Genomic DNA, 19,607 nt, shown 5'->3' on the forward strand with positions numbered 1-19,607 from the left:
CCCATACCGACTAGACAATCCACCAGAACTCACAAATCACCAGCTTGGTTAGATGATTATGTCTGTATGGTCTCACACAACAGCTGGTGTAACATTGTTTCTTACAATGATCTACCAGTTCTGCACAAAGCTTTAGTGAATCAAATCATTAAAGAAACTGAGCCAGTTAGTTTCTTTGAAGCCTCTCAATCCCATGATTGGGTTGCAACAATGAATAAGGAGCTTGAAGCTCTTACCTCTAATGACACATGGGTGATTTGTGTTCTTCCTAAAGGCAAGAAACCAATTGGTTGCAAATGGGTTTACAGAGTTAAACTGAAGAAAGATGGGTCTGTTGAAAGGTACAAGGCTAGACTTGTGGCTAAAGGTTTCACACAGAAGTATGGGGTGGATTATGAGGAAACTTTTTCTCCTGTAGTTAATATGGCCACAGTGAGGTGTCTAATTGCTTTGGCAGTCACTAATTCATGGATTGTTCATCAACTAGACATTAACAATGCTTTTCTACATGGTGATTTAACTGAAGAAGTATACATGAGGGTTCCTGAGGGGATTCTTAACCCTGATAACAAAGTGTGCAAGCTCAAAAAGTCATTATATGGATTGAAGCAAGCTAGCAGATAGTGGTTTGCAAAACTCACATCTGAACTTCTCATTCTTGGTTTTCTTCGGTCTAAAAATGACTATTCTCTGTTTATCAAAAGAGTTCACAACATTCAGACCTTGGTTGCAGTCTATGTTGATGATATTTTGATCACTGGTCCAGATGATACAGAAATTACTGCTTTGAAAATCCACTTGCACCAAAAATTCAGTATTAAAGATTTGGGAGAGCTAAACTACTTCTTAGGCATTGAGATCTCAAGGGTTCAGAATGGTGTCATTTTAACTCAGTCCAAATTCACAAGAGAGCTCCTTTCAGAATGTGGACTAGATGTTTCTAAGATAGCCAAAACACCTCTTCCAATCAAGCTGAAGTTAACTGCATTAGAAGATGAGCCTTATGCAGATCCTACTAAGTACAAGTGCTTAGTTGGCAAGCTCAACTTCCTAACCCACCCTAGACCTGATCTATCCTTTGCAGTACAAACCCTGAGTCAGTTTATGCAGTCTCGAAAGGCATCTCATCAACAAGCCTTGCACCATCTACTTAGGTATGTTGCTCATATAGTGGGTCAAGGCATTACTATCAACTCTTCTTCACAATTGGTTTTACAAGCTTATTGTGAATGTAACTGGGCTGCTTGCCCTGACACCAGAAGATTAGTCACTGGTTACATCATGCTTCTAGGAAACAGTCCTATTGCATGGAAATCAAAGAAGCAAAACACCATTTCAAGATCATCCTATGAAGCTGAGTACAGAGCTATGGCTGCTCCAGCTTCAAAAATCACTTGGCTAGTTAGGTTATTGCAAGAGATGGGGTTGCCTAATCTTACTCCTATTCAACTCAAGTGTGATAACCAATCTTCCATACACATTGCCAAGAATCCAGTTCATAATGAAAGAACCAAACATATAGAACTGGACTGTCACTTCACCAGAGATATGATGATAAGGTTCTAGAAGGCCTTATTGAACTAACTTATGTTAATGCTCAACTTGCTGATGTTCTTACCAAAGTCTTGTCCTCTCCTCAACACTATGAACTTATATCCAAGCTAGGAATGCTTCCTATTGTACCAATCCCTAGTTTGAGGGGGGCTATTGGAGTACATGATGCAGATGCAAGCATGGACACAACGTACAACACATGATGCAGCTGCATTGAACATAAACAAACACAACAAACACAGCAATGAGTTGCTTGCTGCTTTGATGACTCAACTACTACACCTTGAAGATCAAGGCACACAGATTGCTGACATGTAATCAAAGTACATGGATTGCTGACATGTATTAGGTTGTTAGAGGCAGCTGTAGGTTGTTATAACTAACTGGTCCTAATGATCAGTGGTTCATCTGTATGCTATACATCTAGTATAAAAGCAAAGCAACTTGATACAGCTTAGCTTCTTGTAATAAGATTTTTACTCTCTCAATGAATAAAGTTTAATTCTCTCTTCTCTCTTTGATTCGAAGTTCTAGTTAAAGAACTTCTTCAGGGTCAAAGTGAATTATTTGAATATTGCAAAAAGTCAAAATGGGTCGAGTATTAAGGGACGGAGGGAATATTTTTTTGGACTTCACATACGTGGGTCACTGTCATTTGGTGTGGCCCGCAAGCCAAAGAGTTAGAGGAAAATCAGAGCCGGTGTTGGTGGAAGTCCTTAAATGGTGATGATAATATAGTCGATTAGGCCCTTTAATAGGGTAATTACTGCATAAAACAACTAATTAGATCTATTGGACTTTAGTGTAAACGGCCCATGTGGTTGTGGGTCCTCTTTAGATACCACTAACCCGGGCTCTTCAACAGGATTTTACTTTATTAATTTTTTAATCACAAATTCGTAGTGGCCATACTTCATAACCATAACAAATACTTTTTGTGTTATTAAATGGAATTTTTTTAATTTAATGTATGAAATTGTATTCAATAATTTTATGAAGGTTACATGAGCGTTAGAATAAGTTTTGTGAACCGTTCATTAATAGTACTATTAGTACTCCATATTTACCAAGACTAATATTTCGGTGGAATTATTGGCTTATGTCATAACAACTATTTGATCAAAACTTATTTAGACTAGCCTTTAAATACAGAAATGACGAAAGAAACGTTATCATGTCAATTGTATACTCGGCTATTTGGCGGATCTAGAAATTGTACTAAGTGGGGTCACTATTACAAAATTATTGAAAAATTAACTAAATAAGTACTTTTTAATACGAATTAATCTAAAATTAACTAAAATTATGCAAAAAATTTCAGCCAAGTGGGGTCAAGTGACCCTACAAAATTACTGAAAAATTAACTAAATAAGTACTTTTTAATACGAATTAATCTAAAATTAACTAAAATTATGCAAAAAATTTCAGCCAAGTGGGGTCAAGTGACCTCACTCAGCATACATCACATCCGCCAATACTGCCTATTTTATGTCTGATTATCACTAGCTTGCATGAAAGATAATGAGATCTTGTAACCAGAAAAACAATGCATCTCGAATTCTCGATCATGCACGTATAGAAAATGAGGACATATAAGTTTAAAGTAATACCGAGTGTATTAGTAATTATAATCCGGAGAAAGATGGAGGGTTTTTTCTTCTCTTAAAAATAAGCAAAAGGTATTGTGCGCACAAGGTGTACAATAAATTTATTGTACACCAAGATAACTTTAACCCTTTTTTTGTAACTTTAACCTAGTTTTGATTAACTTTTATATTAGTAAAAAAAATTGATAGATAAGTATTTTAAAGGGTTAAATGATTAATTTTATACATTATTAGTTATTTTGAAGAAATAAGTTTTACTAAAATGAAATAATTTATCACTGAAAAATAGATAACTTTTACATATATATGCTTAACTTTTAAGCATTTTGAGTTAACTTTTACTCCAATGTACAATATTTATTGTACACCCATTGTAAATAAGAATTTGTGAAAAACCAGAATTTACCATCTATCCGATTCCGACCTCTTCTTTTTTAAGTAGAGTCTAATTACCTTTTCCTCAAAAATACCACCATGTCTACTTATCTTGGAACATTCTATTATATAATTTAGATATGTAACCCCTTTGTTACCATAGCATAAAATTTACACCTTTTGTTAACCATTCATTAATATGTACGTTGATCGTCTCCAAGTGGAGCCACTTTTCAATGTTCATAGACATAGTAGTCATTTGGAAGTATTGGCATACGTCAAGGTTACTATATGAAATATGTCTTGTAAAGAAAACTACTACTACCTCGACAAGGGTCTGTGTACAATAGGTCTCAGGTTCAAATTTTCCCGCCCCCATCTATTATTTATATTGCCCTCGTGACTCATCCGCACTCAAAAATATAAAAAGTAAAATAAAACTACTATTTGAGATGGAACATGACGAAATAAAAAAGAAATATTAAACTCTCTTTTTGGTAATATAATCCTTAATATATATGCCCCCCAAAAAAAAGGAATTCACCACATTTCTCCTTTTTCTCATTATTTACTTTATCCCTAATTTTTTTTAATTAACTGTGTTTTATTTACCCCATAGTTTCTACCTCTTCTTGCTATATTAATTTACTTTATCCCTAAAATATCCCCAAGTAAGAAAATAAATGCATATGAAGATAGTATCTATAACATCACAAATTCCTATATTACAAGTGGTATAATATACACCGAAGTAAAAGTTAACTTATAATATTTAAAAGTTGGTCTTATATATGTAAAAGTTATCTATTTTTTAGTGATAAAAATTTTCATTTTAATAAAAATTATTTCTTCAAAAACACTAATAATTTAACCTTTTAAAATTTTTATCTATCAACATTTAGTTTATAATATAAAAGTTAATCAAAATATATTAAAAGGTTTCAAAAAACTAAGTAAAAATTACAAATAATTGGATAAAAGTTAGCCTGATGCATAACAAATTTATTGTACACGTTGTGCAAACAAGACCTTTTGCTAGAACATTACACTATAATTTTTTAATTAACTCATTTTTTTCACCTTAACTTTACTTATTTTATAAAAAAAATTAAGTTGAATACATATATACATATATATATATATATATATATATATATATATATATATAAGTTGAAATTAGTTCAATTAAGTTCAGAAAAATGAAGGTTATCTAAGTTTATTTTAAAACTAAAACAAAAACTACTCCCTCTGTTCTTGAATATTAGTCTCTTTTGAAATCTTGATACTATTCACAATTGAAGAGAATCTTCTAATTTGTTTTCAATACGTACTTCAAAAATATTCATGTGAGATCTTATTTTGTTCGTCTTAATGTGTTGTTTAACAATATCAAACTTTTATATTTTTTCTAACATACGTATTTGGAAATATTTACGTTTAAATATTGAGTTGAAATGAGTTAAAAAGTCAAAACATGACTAATATTTATGAACAAAGAGAGTAATAATATTAGTAAATTTTAGGTAAATAAAACTTAAAATAAATACTCCCTCCGTCTCTTTTTGTTCTTTACGTTCGGAGTAGTACGCAACTTTAGATTCGTGATCATAACATAAGGTAAAAGAAAAAAAAAAAAACACAAGTACACAAGTAATTGAACAATTTTATTGGAGTAATGTACAAGTTATAAGGTAGATAGAATTCCCCACCTCAGGGAACATGGTATGTAGGAATATATAATTTTCACATTTATATAAACACAAAAAGAAAATGAAATGTTAAGAAATAAAAGCATAATATTAGTTGTAGGTACTTCATTGATTAATTAACAAAGTTAAATGAATTAATTAATTAATCAATGATCAGGAGTTAAAAGGTGCACGGTGAGGAATCCCTTTTCGTCTTCTTGAATTAGAAGGAGGTGGAGGTGGAGGCGGCGTGGGCGGGTAAATGTCGTGTTGTGAGCCTTCACGCAAAGCTTCTCTTGAACTATTCATTACTTCACCCTTTTTCCCTTCTATGGCAAAGCTTGCATTCCCATTTCTTCTCACTCCTATAAGCTAAATCCATTTCAATTCACCAAATTAAAAACCCAAATATATATATTATTAACAATTAACAATAATGATATCACAGGACAAGAAATTAGTTGGCATCCTAATTATTATTTGATAATATGTATTTGATGGATTAATCATACAACTACCCATCTTTAGTAGATATGATTGCGTGCTTTAGAATGTATCACATGTGCTATTCTAGAGCACTCAAAGTGGAGCTCCTTAACAAGCTATCAACTTTTTTTTCAAAAAAAAATAAGAATGGAGAATTTAAACTTGTGACCTATTCTATAAGGCTATAAAGACTCTCGATGTTTATCATCATGTCTAAATCTCGTTATTACATTGCTATCGATATTTAGTAGTATGTATGATTATTTTAGGTCCAATAATTAATAATGGTATAGTATAGAGCACTCGAAATGAAGTCCGGCCTCCCTTAAGAAATGAGAAACATAAAAAATAAGGTATGTAAAACTGGTAGTGTAATTACCAAGAAATAGATCATAAAAGCTAATTATCAATTGATTTGACATATAGGTTGCAACACACATTGAAAATGCATATTCTAGCCTTGGCCAAGCAAACAACAAAGTACTAAAAAAGAAATTCCAAAATTGTTGAGAAACTATACTTTACGTTAACAATGAAAATAAGTCGTATTTGTTATTTGGTTAGGTTGCATGAAAAAGATGGCTATGGTGTGACAATGCATGTGAAATTTGTTAATGGATCATCAATGGTGGACTTTATACATAATATTAATAATAATAAACATATTAATTATATGATGGTGATTTATCTTTCTTTCCTTCCCTATATTTTTTTTAATTTTTAATTTTTAATTTTTAATTTTTTCTCTTCTTCTTCTTTTAAAGAGTTGCATCATGTGGGTCATTTAATTGATTATCCATGTGGCCGGGCATGAGATCGATCATGACAAATAGACGAGTTGTTAATACTTCATAGTATTAATTAATCAAGATTAATTAATATCACTTCTTTTAATCATAATTCGATTAAAGAATGTACATAATATTTAAAATTTACACGAAATTTAAAAAATTATCAAAGTCGTATGATATATTAAAAATATAATCCAAATTTAACTAAATTCTTATACTAGCTAGAATAATACTCCGTATTTTACAATACAGTGTTTTGGTATTGAAAACAAATATTCTTGGTAGGAATATAATTTCCTTAATAGAATAAAAATAAACAAAGAAAAAAAGAAAAAGAAAAAGAAAAGGAGTAAAATTAAGATGATGGATACCTTACATCCCAAAGAGCAAAAGCAAAAAGGGTCTAAAAGACTTCTCCGGCAAATCTCACACAACTGAGCAATCCCTTTACCGGCTTTAGGCTGAGGCCTTTGATTAAGAAACATAACTCTGGCACTGTTAATCACGTATGTCTGCACTCCACTTATGTCCATCATCTTCTGTACATCTCCTACTCTCACTACGTCGTGATACGACGATCTCCTTATCTACAAAATAATTATATTTATATAAATATATTGTCACGTTCGTAAATGTACTGTTTTAATTGTAATGTGGATAGATATAGATATATCATATTGAAACGAATTCAATGATATCCCACAAATTAACATTTATACTCTTAATCATACTATTAATTACGGTCAAAGTTTTTTAAACTTTGACCATATGAATAGTAAACCTGACAACATTATGGAACAGAGGTAGTATATACGTATACCAACCTGAATGACTTGATGGTCTTTATGCCGGGATGATCGACAATAGTAGCAGAAAGCATCAGAATGACAATCTAAACAAAACATATTACATTCGCTCCTCGCTGCATCGCCGTGGGTTCGGCAAATGTGAAAGAATGTAGTGCCTAACATTGGCTCTAGCCATGGCGGCACGATTGACATTGATGATTTATTACTACTACTATACTACTGACTTACCTGCAGATGATGAGATTACTATACCAATGAACTTTCGAGGTGGCCGGTGCAAATCTTTTTTATGAAATGAACATATATAATGTAAGATTGTACATCGAATAATTAACATAATAACAATAACAATAATAATAATAATAATAATAATAATAATAAAGAATTAAAAGGAAATAATAATGGGTTTCTTTATAAGGTGAATGATTGGCATTACCATTATAAGAGAGAGCTCATCGAGTATAATTGGAGGAAAAAAAAGAAAAGGTGTGATTGGATTCTCTAAAAATATGATGGAGATTTTTACAGAGAGAAAGGGAAGAAAAAAATTAAACAAACTGCAACTTAGAATTCAACAACAAAGCAACGCCCTCAATCCTCATAGTAAGGGGACAAAATTAAGCATACAACCCTTCACAAGCTCAGATTTTACGGCTATGATTGAGTGTGGTGGATGAAGTGTTGTGTCAACCGTTTGATTGGGAGAGGCAGGAGAGAGAAATTGTGGAATGAGTTTGGCGCTTACGCTACTTTTTGGATCTTTTCTTTGCGTCTCTACGTTGGTAATTATTAATATATAGATAGGTATCCACCTATCTATATATGCATATGCAAAAATACAGCGTCGTTTCATCATTTAATTGGTACGCGCGAAGCACATGCTTCTTACCAGCAACACGTATAAAACTGCTCCTGACGTCATTTGGAAGAGAATTCGACATTTTCTCTCTCCTCAACATCACGCCATTTTCTCTCTCATCAAACCTCCCACTCTCTCTCATCAAACCGCCCACTCTCTCACTTCAAACCGTCGATTTCGCTCTATAAAACCTCGATTTGCAGTTCAAAAGCGCAATTCAGTGACAAAACTGAACATTGAGGCAGTTTCGGAAAATTCGAAACCCTAAAAATGGATATCCGTGATGAAGTGAAGCTTAGTAGAACAAAAATTACATTTAATAGAGGAAAAACGCAAAAGTAAGTAATGTACATAATTTATCGCGTTTTCCAGATTTTAATTTGATTTTTTTTCATAATTTTTTGCATTTTCCAGAAAAAAGAACAATCAAGTGGAATCGAGTACTGCGGATGCTGTGTTGTAAGTGAATTTAAGCGTTCTAAACATTTTTTACTCAATTTAGAAGTTGTATGTGAATTTACGTTTTGAAATTGATCATGTTCATAGTTTTGGACCAAATGTTCATTATCATTTACTATAAGATATGAAGTGTCCCTGTCTAAATATTATCATTGTTCTAGAGCGTGTGGAAGCATGAAATATTCATGTTCAAAATATGAAAAAAAATGTTCAAAATGTGAGACATCATGTTCAAATAGGTTATAATAAAATTTTTGGTTTAATTAGCTGTTCAAATATTCGTGTTCAAAATATGAAACAACATGTTCAAAATGTGAAACAAAATGTTCAAAATGTCAAACAACTTGTTCAAATAGATTATAATAAATTTTTTGGTTATATTAGCTTTTGAAATATTCATGTTCAAAATGTGAAACATAATGTTAAAAATGTCAAATAACTTGTTCAAATAGGATATAATAAAAAATTTGGTTAGATTAGCTGTTGAAATATTCATGTTCAAAATATGAAACAACATGTTCAAAATGTAAAACAACATGTTCAAATTATGAAATAACATGTTCAAATATGTTGTAAATTTTTTTTGGTTTGATTTGTCTGTGCAGAAATCCAAAACCGTTGAATTCTGTGAAACCAGTGACAGCAGATGAATCTGATTCTGAAACGTGAGTGAATTTTTATGTTAAAAACTGTTTGGCAGTTGATCATTATAAGAAGCTAATAGTTATATTTGCAGCCTCAGGATGATCGATGCAGAAGAACATATTCCATTAGCAATCCTACAGAAGAGAAAGCAACGAGAACCTGCAACAGCTTCAAAAGTGGTGGATCCAATACTGCTGAAAAACATAAATGAATCATATACGGAGGAAACCGTGAATGATGCGTATGTAACTGTTTATATTCACTTTTATAATTAGAGTATAAATATTATCAAATTTTGTTGTGGTTTGTGGTGTTGTTGTTGGAGTTGCTGCTTTTTTGATTTCATGCATTTTATATGTTCATTTTCTAATTCATCGTGTTCAATATATTATCAGTAATGTTAAATTGATGTTTAAAATTGTTCAGTGTGTTATTCACTTTTGTTTAGGTTGATGTTCAAATTCTTAACTTATAATGTTCAACATACAATGAATCATGTTCAAAACGTTAATTTTTTAAAAATATGAATGCATGAATTTTGTTCCTATATGGTTTATAATTTTAAAAAGTTGTTGTTTATATAGGAACCCTCAACCAAAGAATCAGAAAAAGTCCAAAATCACATTCACAGTAAAAGCTCCAGCTGAAAAAGTTATTGATCCAGTTCAAACTGCTCCGGTTCAAGCTGCTCCGGTTCAAGCTGCTGTGGTTCAAGCTGCTATGGTTCAGGAGGAAGACAATGACGATGGTATGCATGCTGCTAGGACAAGGATTCTGCGTAATGTATTGAAGTTTTCTAAACACAAAAAGCATATTCAGCATAACAATCGCAGGATAAGTATGTCCCCTGGAAGGTAATAATTTGATCTTATTACGTTCTGAATAAATATTCTATTGTTATTGTCTTTAGTTTTGGGATGTTCAGTTTCTAAAGGATCATGTTCAATTTTTAAAATCTCAAGTTCAAATGTTTTTAAAGGATCATTGTTATCAAAACTCATGTTCAACTTTTAAAATCTCATGTTCATATTTTAAAAAATATTGAACAATTTGTAAATAATAACTATATTTGTTGGATAACTTGTGGTATTCAGTTTTTTAGGGTTCATGTTCAACAATTTGATAACAATGTTCAACTTATAAGAGAGCTTGTTGTATTTATCAATTCACTTTAAACCTATAATAACCTACTACAACCTATGTTCAACTTACTACAACCTATGTTCAACTTCCAAAAACTAATGTTCATATTCACCATATGTGGTGTAGGAATGAAATGGCAAGTCCAGAAGCAATAGCATTAAAAATAAAGAAGCAGCAACAAAAGAAAAAAGAGGATTTTGAAATGGAGAAGATGAGAGAGGCTGATATAGCTGAAGAAGAAGCTGAAAGAACAAGAAAACAAGAAGATGAGAGGAAGAAAAAAGAGGAAAATGAGAGGTTGATAAAGGAAGCTGAGAGGAAGAAGAAAGAGGAAGCTGAGATTAAGAAGAAAGAGGAACCTGAAAGGAAAAAAGCGGAAATTGAAAGGAAAAAAGCTGAAAAAGAGGAAGCTGATAAAAAGAGAAAGGAAGTTGCCGAAGCTAAAAAATTAGCTGCGAAAGAAGAAGCTGAAAGAAAGAAATTAGCTATAAAAGAGTTAGCTGAAAGAAGGAAGGCCGAGAGGGAAGCTGCAAAATTGGCAGCAGAAAAAAAGTTGAATTGGCAGCCGAAAAGAAGAAGGCTGAATTGGAGGTTGCAAGGAGAGAGAAGGAGAGAGCAAAGCAGGCTGAAGTTGAAGATGAACCTCCATCGAAAAGAAAGCATATTGCTAATAGGAAGCAAAAGGAGAAAAATGTGACGAATTTCTCTTTCGAAAAGAGAATGACAAGAACATCTTCAAATGATATAGAGAATGATATGGAGCTTGAAGAAAATGATAGGGAGGGAAGTGAGAATGTGACCTCATCTGAAGATGATGATGAAGATGATGAGGATGTCAACATTACACAGTTGTCAGAACATTCTGATAGTGATAGAGACGATGACAATAACCCGTCAAAGAAAAGGAAAACACAAAAACAAGTCATACAAAAGACAGAAACTCCAGTTCGTAAAGCTGGCAAGGAGGAGGATCAGAAGAAAAAGGATACCAAAAAGACAGGGGTGAGGGTTAGTCATACAGCTTTCATGGAATGGGTTCCTAAACTAACCGAAAATCAAAGAAACGCTATTCAAGAAATCGGGTTAGGACCATTGCTCACTGTTAATCTGCCCCAAAATAATCAGGTAATTTTTAGTTTTTAATGTTCAATTCTTAATTTTGCATGTTTAATATATAAAGAATTATGTTCAACACTATATTGTTTAAAAATGTTAAAAAGTAAAAAACACAGTTTTGTTTAGGTTGATGTTCATATTCTTAATGTAGCATGTTCAATATATAAAGAAAGATGTTCAAAACTTATTTAAATTTTAAATATGAATGAAGGCATTTTGTTATTGGCTTCTTGATCAGTATGAAGAAAATTCTTCAACACTGTACTTACCGCGTGGTAACACAATCCGATTGGAGGTGGATGATGTACACATTGTGTACGGTCTTCATATGGGTGGTTGCAGAATCATTGAGTCCAAGTTTGACCATGATACCGAGGAATACAAAAATTTTCTCACAGAATGGAGGAGAACCTGGAATATCAGAACTGGAGCACCTAGTGTTTCAAAGATAATCAAGCGATACACAACAGAAGTTGGATTCATAGGTTGTGAACCGCATGATAACTTCATGACTGACTTCTTAGTGGTTGCGGTGAATATATTCATGAAGTCCAGTCAAAGTACACAAGCAAATTACAGATTTCTGCTATCCATGATGGATCGTAATGAGATCAGAAATTTGGATTGGTGTGAATATGTCCTATCGAGTTTGGATGCTACAGTGGAAGACTGGAAACAGAACAAGACATGATTTTTCAAAGGACCATTGCCTTTCTTACAGGTATTCAACATTTAACCAATAATGTTAAGTACTTTTTAATTCAATGTTTAATACATGAAATTCAACTTTTAATTCATCATGTTCAATTATTTTTATGTTCAATGATTGCATGTTGTTTTTCATACTCATGTGCAACTTTTAATTAAATATGTTCAACTTTGAATTCAACATGTTCTAATGTTTAATGTTCAATGATTGCATATTTTGATTCATACTTTTAATATGTTCAATATGTTCAACTTTTGATGCATCATGTCCAATGTTTAATACAACATGTTCAACTTAAATACATCATGCTGAATACACAGTCATGTCTGATTAATACGTTTAATACGTTTAATATAACTCATTGTCATTAACAAATATTCAATTTTTAACTAGTTATGTTCAAATGTTTTTTTACTATTAATACGCTTTTTAATTTTAATGCATAGCTATTCTACTTCGACCGCGTCATGAAGAAAAGGGTAGAACAACCAAGAACATTTCCCCTGTTATCAACTTGGACAAAGAAAATGGTCAAAGATAGATAATAATGGAAAGGAAAGGGTATGGGCTTGGCCGAATTCTTGACAGAATAGAATTGCCGGAACCAGAAGTGCCTCAAGAAAATGTGCCCCAAAATGTGCAAGGAGAAGTTGTGCAATAACTTGTGCAACAACCTGTGCAACAAAATGTGCAAGGAGAAGCACATAATGTTCAACAACAAGAAAACCCGAAGGTAATTTTTTTATTTTTTTTAATGTTCAGAATTTTATATTCAATGTTCAGCATTTTATGTTTTTTGTTCAGAATGTTGGTTTAAGAATTATGTCATGTCCATAAAGTAATTTTCAATGTTCATAAAATGTTCAGAATTTTATGTCTTATGTTCATTAAGTTATGTCTTATGTTCAGAAAGTTATTTTCAATGTTCAGAATGTTGTGTTCAGAATGATGTCCTATGTTCAGATAGTTATTTTCAAAGTTCATATAATGTTCAGAATTGTATGTCTTATGTTCAGAAATTCATGTCTTATGTTCAGAATTTGGATGTTCATATTTGAAATATTTACATGTTTTTTTTTACAGGATTTCATGATGGATTTCATTATGTTAATGAACAATTTAGGGGCTAACTTGTCTATGTTGAGCACGAAACTGAAAAGGGCTCAAGAACTCTTCCCGAACAACAATTTGGTGAAGAATGTTGAAGAGTTCATGGGCAAAATGGCAAGAGAACCATCAATTCTTAGTCAAGAAGAAGAATTGTATGGGACTGATGAATTCTTGATGGCTGTAGAAGAAATTGAAAGGAATATTGCAGAGGGAGTTGCTAAGGAGAACATAAGGATTGCAAATGAGGAAGACGAATACGTCCAGTTTAATCCAAATCGCCCCTTTAGCCTAGGAATTGGCCTAACCCCAGAAATACCCAATGATAAGGATGGAGCATCAACTTCAAAATCCCCGGGACAAAATAAAGACGAGCACCTGAACCTCGATCTAAATCTGGGATCATCAAAACAAACTGCTGATCATGTTTTGGAAACACAACAGACTGGGAATGTTTGGGATGGCACAGCAACAGTGGCTGGTGAACTAGTGGGGGCACCACAGATTGAGAATGTTTAGGAACACACAGCAGCAGTGGCTGGTGAACAAGTGGCTGCGGTTACCGATGTCACAGAAGGGTAGGATTCAAGTGATATGAATTTGAATGTGGAACACTGAATATTATAAAAATATGTAATTATTAAACAAGTAAGTTATGAATGATAAAATGGTTTTTGATAAATGTTCAACTTTTACTATTAAATGTTCAACTTTTAATGTCATATGTTCAAATCATATATTTTGAAGTAATTACTTATATAATGGTTTTGTGTAAATGTTCAACTTTCACTGTTATATGTTCAACTTTTACTGTTATATGTTCAAATTACTTTTATATGTTCACTGTTATATGTTTAATGTTCAAAATTCTTCTGGAAAATGTTTATATGTTCAATGCAGAATACCAGAGCCCCAAAAACGGCCTCAGCGGGAACTCCGAGACGTACCTGCTTGCTTCAAATCACCGTTCATGGTCAAGTACAAAGATTTATTCAAGACTGTGGAGAACATGAGAGCAATAATTACAGACTATGCGTTTGATGATGGAGACGACAAGTACATAATTAAAATAACATTCATAATTAAAATAACATTCATTTTATTATTTTAATCTTTTGGGATGATTTTTCATAACATCGTTGAATCAATATTGTAGGGAAGTATTATATTTTGATGGAGAAAACTCGATAGACAGAGATGAGATGAAAACATTGGGTCGTGATGGATACATAGACAGCGCTATCGTTGATACATGGTCTGCAATCTTAAACGGGAAATGTTCCAAGACTAAGTTCTACTTCTCCACAGTCCCCTTTGTAAGTATAATACTTGTGGTGTACAGTTCTGGATATTATTATTGATTTCAATGTGCAGAATTGTATGTCTTATGTTCAGAATGGTATCCCTTATGTTCATATTGTTATGTCTTATGTTCAGAAAGTTAAAATCAATGTTCACAGAATGTTCTGAATTTTATGTATTATGTTCAGAAGGTTATGTCTTATGTTCATATCTGTTAAATGCAGTTGATCATCAACACCTTCAAAATCAGTCCAGAAACAGATAGCTGGGACACAAGGCTTCATAAATTCAACCACAGATTGACAACTGAAATGAGGAATGCTAGTGTTCATAGCCTTAAGACGTATAAGGGGATATATTTTCCGGTATGTGTAAGTGCGCATTTTTATGTGTTGTGCGTTAACTTCTATGATCGCTCAATAGATATTATAGACAACCGGAAGCTGCCACAACATGTCAAGGCGGGCACAAAATACGAAGGACACCTAACAAAAATGGTAAGTTAACATCCAATGTTCATTAAATGAATATATATATATATATATATATATATATATATGTACATTAAAAATACTTACCTGCTCTTAAAAAATCGAAAATATAGGTCGAAGCTCTAGAATATTTTTACAAATATAATGATTACAAGGTAGGACAAGGATTGTCAAAGTTCAAAGAGGAACTGATTAAGATGAAATGGCAAAGCAATGAGGATGCAATAAACTGTGGAGTATACCTGTTGAAACATATGGAAACATACACAGCAGACCCTGAATTAGAATGGAATCCTGGGTTAAAAGCAAACAATGTAAGTCTTTTGTATAATGTTCATTTTTTGAAAGCGAATGTTCAATATATTATTATAAATATTCAATATTTTCTTTAATTTTCTTTTGGGTGGTTGCAGCTTGATCAGATAAGGAAATTAAGGATGCATTATTGTGCTAAAATTCTATTGGAGAATGGAAACAGACATAAGTACCGGATCCAGACTGCTGCTAAAAGAAAAAACGAGGAGAACTGGATGCAAAGCGGAAGGTAGCGGAAGTCAGGTGGATTGCCTTGGAATTATAGTTCGTTGTTGTTTATAGTTCATGTAGATTTGATTTGACATTCTGGTTGACATGTTTGATTGTGAAATGTTTGGTTTGAAACAATTTGCGAATTAAGTACATATAGTTAAAGGCTATTTGTGGGTTATAATTTCATTTATTCAAATTCGCATTTAAAATGTTCAATGATAAACACCAAATGTTCAAATAAAACATGATACAGTAACAATAATGTAAGAAACATCAAAAACTATCTTAAACCAAAGTTTAACATAAATCAAAAACGAGTTAATCAAACGTATCACATATGAAATTCAAAAAATAGAAAATATCGGAAATTACATATCACGAAAATTATTTATCAAAATTGGCCATAATCTCATCATAAAGCGATACACGAGCAGCAGGAGAATTCAATTCCGTGTTAGCAGAAATTGGAGCGCATTCCGAATATATTCCTTTCCTTTTCTTAGATTGTGAACCAAAACCACCCTACATTACCAAAAACAAAAAAATATTAGAAAACAATGTACAATATATGACTAATAATGTTCATAAGTAAGACATATATGTTCAAATACCTGAACAAAACATTTCAAAGAGTCCACAACATCGGGTATTGCTTTCTTACCACAAATATCCTCCTACATATGCATCAAATTCGTATATTCAATTAATCAAATGTAATATTCAAAGTTAGAAGAACAATGTTCATAAATAAGATAATACCTGCACAGAATCAGGTACTACACTCTTTCCAGAAATACCTTTCTACACATTATAAAGAAATATATTTAGTTTTGAAAGCATATTCTCAAACTATTTTTTTTATTCATATTCACACACTAACCTCAAGGGATGAACCTAATACACGCAACTCTGAGCCAGAACTTGGATGAGAATAAAGGAGAGGATTTCCCAAAGCATCAAACTCCTAAAAAATTGGATGTTCAACTTTTCAGAAACAATGTTCAACATTTAAAACAACATGTACAACATAGAAAATTCATGTAAAAAAAATAACCTGAACAGAATCTTGGGCTTTAGCTTTAACATTTTCAGCATGTTTTTCAGCACGTTTCCTCCAAGCCTTCTTTTTGTTACACTCCTTCTCAACAATACCCTTAGGCCTCTCGTTTGTCTCACCCTTTTTCCTACGCTTTTTTGGATCTTTAATGGATGGACCATCCTTTCCATCGTGACCAGGAACATCAATGCCCTCAACCGGCTCCGAAAAATAAATAACACCCCTAACACTCTCAACCTTTTGCCTTAACAAATCAAATGCGGTATCATTTTCTACTCTAGCTTCAAGGAAATCTTGACAAGATGTAACCAAACGAACAAACTTCCTCATAGTTTGAAATCTCCAAACAGAAGCGGGAACAACATTTGCTTTGGAGGATTGTTCATCCACAACAGCGCTGCACATAGCTGCTTTCGTCCACCTCTTCAAAATGTATTGCTCAGGTAACATAGCAACACAATATATACTATATATACGAAGAATATGAGAACATAATAAACCCACTTCAGAAAAATGCTTGCATGTACAATTGGACTCAAATGTAATTTTGTTAAACGTAACCTCATGCCTTATCAAATCAGCTGTAGCAGGCTTCCATAACAAATAAACAACTTTTTCTGCATCTTCAAATGTACGTTCCTGATTCAATGAAATTCCTCTCAAAAACTGCTCCTCAAACTTCACATATAGATAACCAGTGTACACCTTCCTTGCATGCACAAGTATACTAACATTGGCAGCAGCCATATGCTGATTGCCCCTCAATACACGATAATCATGGTGATTTTCTTTGCTTCGCCATGCAGATATTGAAGGAAATAATGCCCTTGGTCCAAGTATGCATTCTATGTTAAGTCTAATAAATGCGGTTCATTATTAATTAACAAGTTAATAATTCAGTGAGATCAAGTGAGCTGAATGCCTAGCTAGAGGCCGCTTCAGTTCAAGTGGAATTAATGATATTAATCCACAGCTTACTCTTGACTGAACCCGTAGGGTCACACAAATAGTACGTAAACGGATCAAGTATTTAATGGCATTAGATACTCCATCTATGGATATTCGGAATCGACGGATCTTGGTTTCAGTGGGAGCTGAGATCGTCACAGGCAAGAAATGAATACTCCGGAAACGATGATATTGCCGGAAACGGAAATATGGATCGTATCGGAAATATAAATATTATCCAAGTCGTAGATGTTGCCGGAAACGGAAGCATGGTACGTATCGGAAAATATTATCGGAAATGGAAATATTGCCAGAATCGGAAATATTGCCGGAAACGGAAATATTGTCAGAATCGGAAATATTATCGGAATCGGAAAATAATTCCGAAACGGAAATATTAAATATTTGTTCGAAATGGAAATTGATTCCGCAATCGGAAATATTAAATATTGTTCGTATCGGAAATGAATTCCGGAACCGGGAATTTAATCGGAAGCGTATTGTACGAATTAGCATCGGACGAGGCCTGCCGGACGAAGGCCCAGCACGAAGTCGGGCCATCGCCCAGCAAGCCAAACGCGCGCCCAGCCAAGGCAGCGCCCAGGCCCACCGCAAGGCAGGCCCAGCGCGCGCCAAGGCCATGGCCTCGCTGCGTGGGCTGCTGCTCGCACGCACACACATGGGCGGCCCTCGTGGCTGCCGTGTGTGTGTGAGTTTGTGTTCATGCATGATTCCTAAAACTATTAGAGTTAGTATATGATTAAATTCCTATTCCTAAAAGGATAAATTAATTAATCAGAGTTCTTGTAGGATTCTAAGTTTAATTAATTCGTATCCTACTAGGATTCCAATTCCCTTTCCATAACTCTATAAATACGTGCCTAGGGTCACATATTTCCAGAGATTAATTCAAGTATTCAAAGTGAGTTTTGAGAGAAAAATTCAGTCATATTTCTTACCTAAGAGTGCCGAAAATTCTAGTACCTTAAAGGCGATTCTAGTTGGTCAATCTTAAGGCGGATCCGGACGTGCTGTGGACTATCTACGGAGGGACGACACTTGGAGTCCTAAAGACTTGTTCTTGTTCGGTTCGGGCGCAGCTAGGGAAGGCACGCAACAAAGAGTATGCATCTAAATTATGCTATATGATTATGTGTAAATAATATGTATTCCTGGCTAAATGGTTGTTTCCGCATGATTTATGAATTGTCATATGTATCATAACCTAACAGTGGTATCACGAGCCCCTTATTATTTTCATAATCTAAATTGCATGAACATGGTTAAATATTACAAATTTGCAAGAATTAAAAGGGGTGATTAATTTTCGTAATTGTTAATTAATTGCAAATTGCGTTTATTTAATTATACGTACGCAGTTTTTCGGCAGTTTCTTCGTTACTCATCCAAATCGAGTGATTTTTGTGTTAATTCCGCATGTAAAAGGCATTCTAAAATTTTGACAAAAATAGTGTTTTTCTGCCGAACCCAGAATTCTCAAATTCGAAGCCTAACTATGACTTTTCGAAGGTTTTAGTTTTTCGAATGCAAAATTTCGTAAATTTAAGATGTTAAATTAAATATTTGCGATTCTTGTTGATAAATCTTGAATTTTTGATTGACCTAATGTATATGTTTAACAAGTTTGAATGCCTAGCCTTGTTAATTATGCAATCTAATTTGTAATTATGATTAATTTGTTGAAAATTAGAATAATTTAGAATTAATTTGATTTTCATAATTAATTATAATCTAATTAGAAACCTATGATTAAAAACCACCATAAAAATTGTAAATTTATGATAAATTTTAAATTTTTATGACCTAGACTTGAATCCATAATAATCGGAAATCAATTGGATAATAAATTTTCGATTTTTCGCCCTAAAATTATGAAATTAATATTATTTATTAATTTGTCATTAATTTTAAA

General features: G+C 33.0%; 2 protein-coding genes across 2 annotated transcripts; one reads left to right on the forward strand and one right to left on the reverse strand.

The window, feature by feature from the left end:
* Positions 1–5,179: 5,179 nt before the first annotated feature.
* LOC110774838 (protein RGF1 INDUCIBLE TRANSCRIPTION FACTOR 1) lies at positions 5,180–8,081 on the reverse strand. The gene is made up of 3 exons (XM_056830132.1): positions 7,326–8,081; positions 6,873–7,088; positions 5,180–5,596 (listed from the first exon to the last, which is right to left on the reverse strand). The coding sequence occupies exons 1-3, from the start codon at positions 7,500–7,502 to the stop codon at positions 5,399–5,401; spliced, it is 591 nt and encodes a 196-aa protein (XP_056686110.1). The 5' UTR covers positions 7,503–8,081; the 3' UTR covers positions 5,180–5,398.
* Positions 8,082–8,439: 358 nt separating this feature from the next.
* On the forward strand, positions 8,440–11,113 carry LOC130461444 (stress response protein NST1-like). Its single transcript, XM_056829551.1, has 6 exons — positions 8,440–8,507; positions 8,584–8,628; positions 9,234–9,293; positions 9,365–9,514; positions 9,858–10,127; positions 10,543–11,113. Exons 1-6 carry the CDS (start codon positions 8,440–8,442, stop codon positions 11,111–11,113), a joined length of 1,164 nt encoding a protein of 387 aa, XP_056685529.1.
* The last annotated feature ends 8,494 nt before the right edge of the window (positions 11,114–19,607 follow it).

This window comes from Spinacia oleracea, chromosome 5 (genome assembly GCF_020520425.1).
Source record: "Spinacia oleracea cultivar Varoflay chromosome 5, BTI_SOV_V1, whole genome shotgun sequence".
Taxonomy (NCBI): Eukaryota; Viridiplantae; Streptophyta; class Magnoliopsida; order Caryophyllales; family Amaranthaceae; genus Spinacia; species Spinacia oleracea.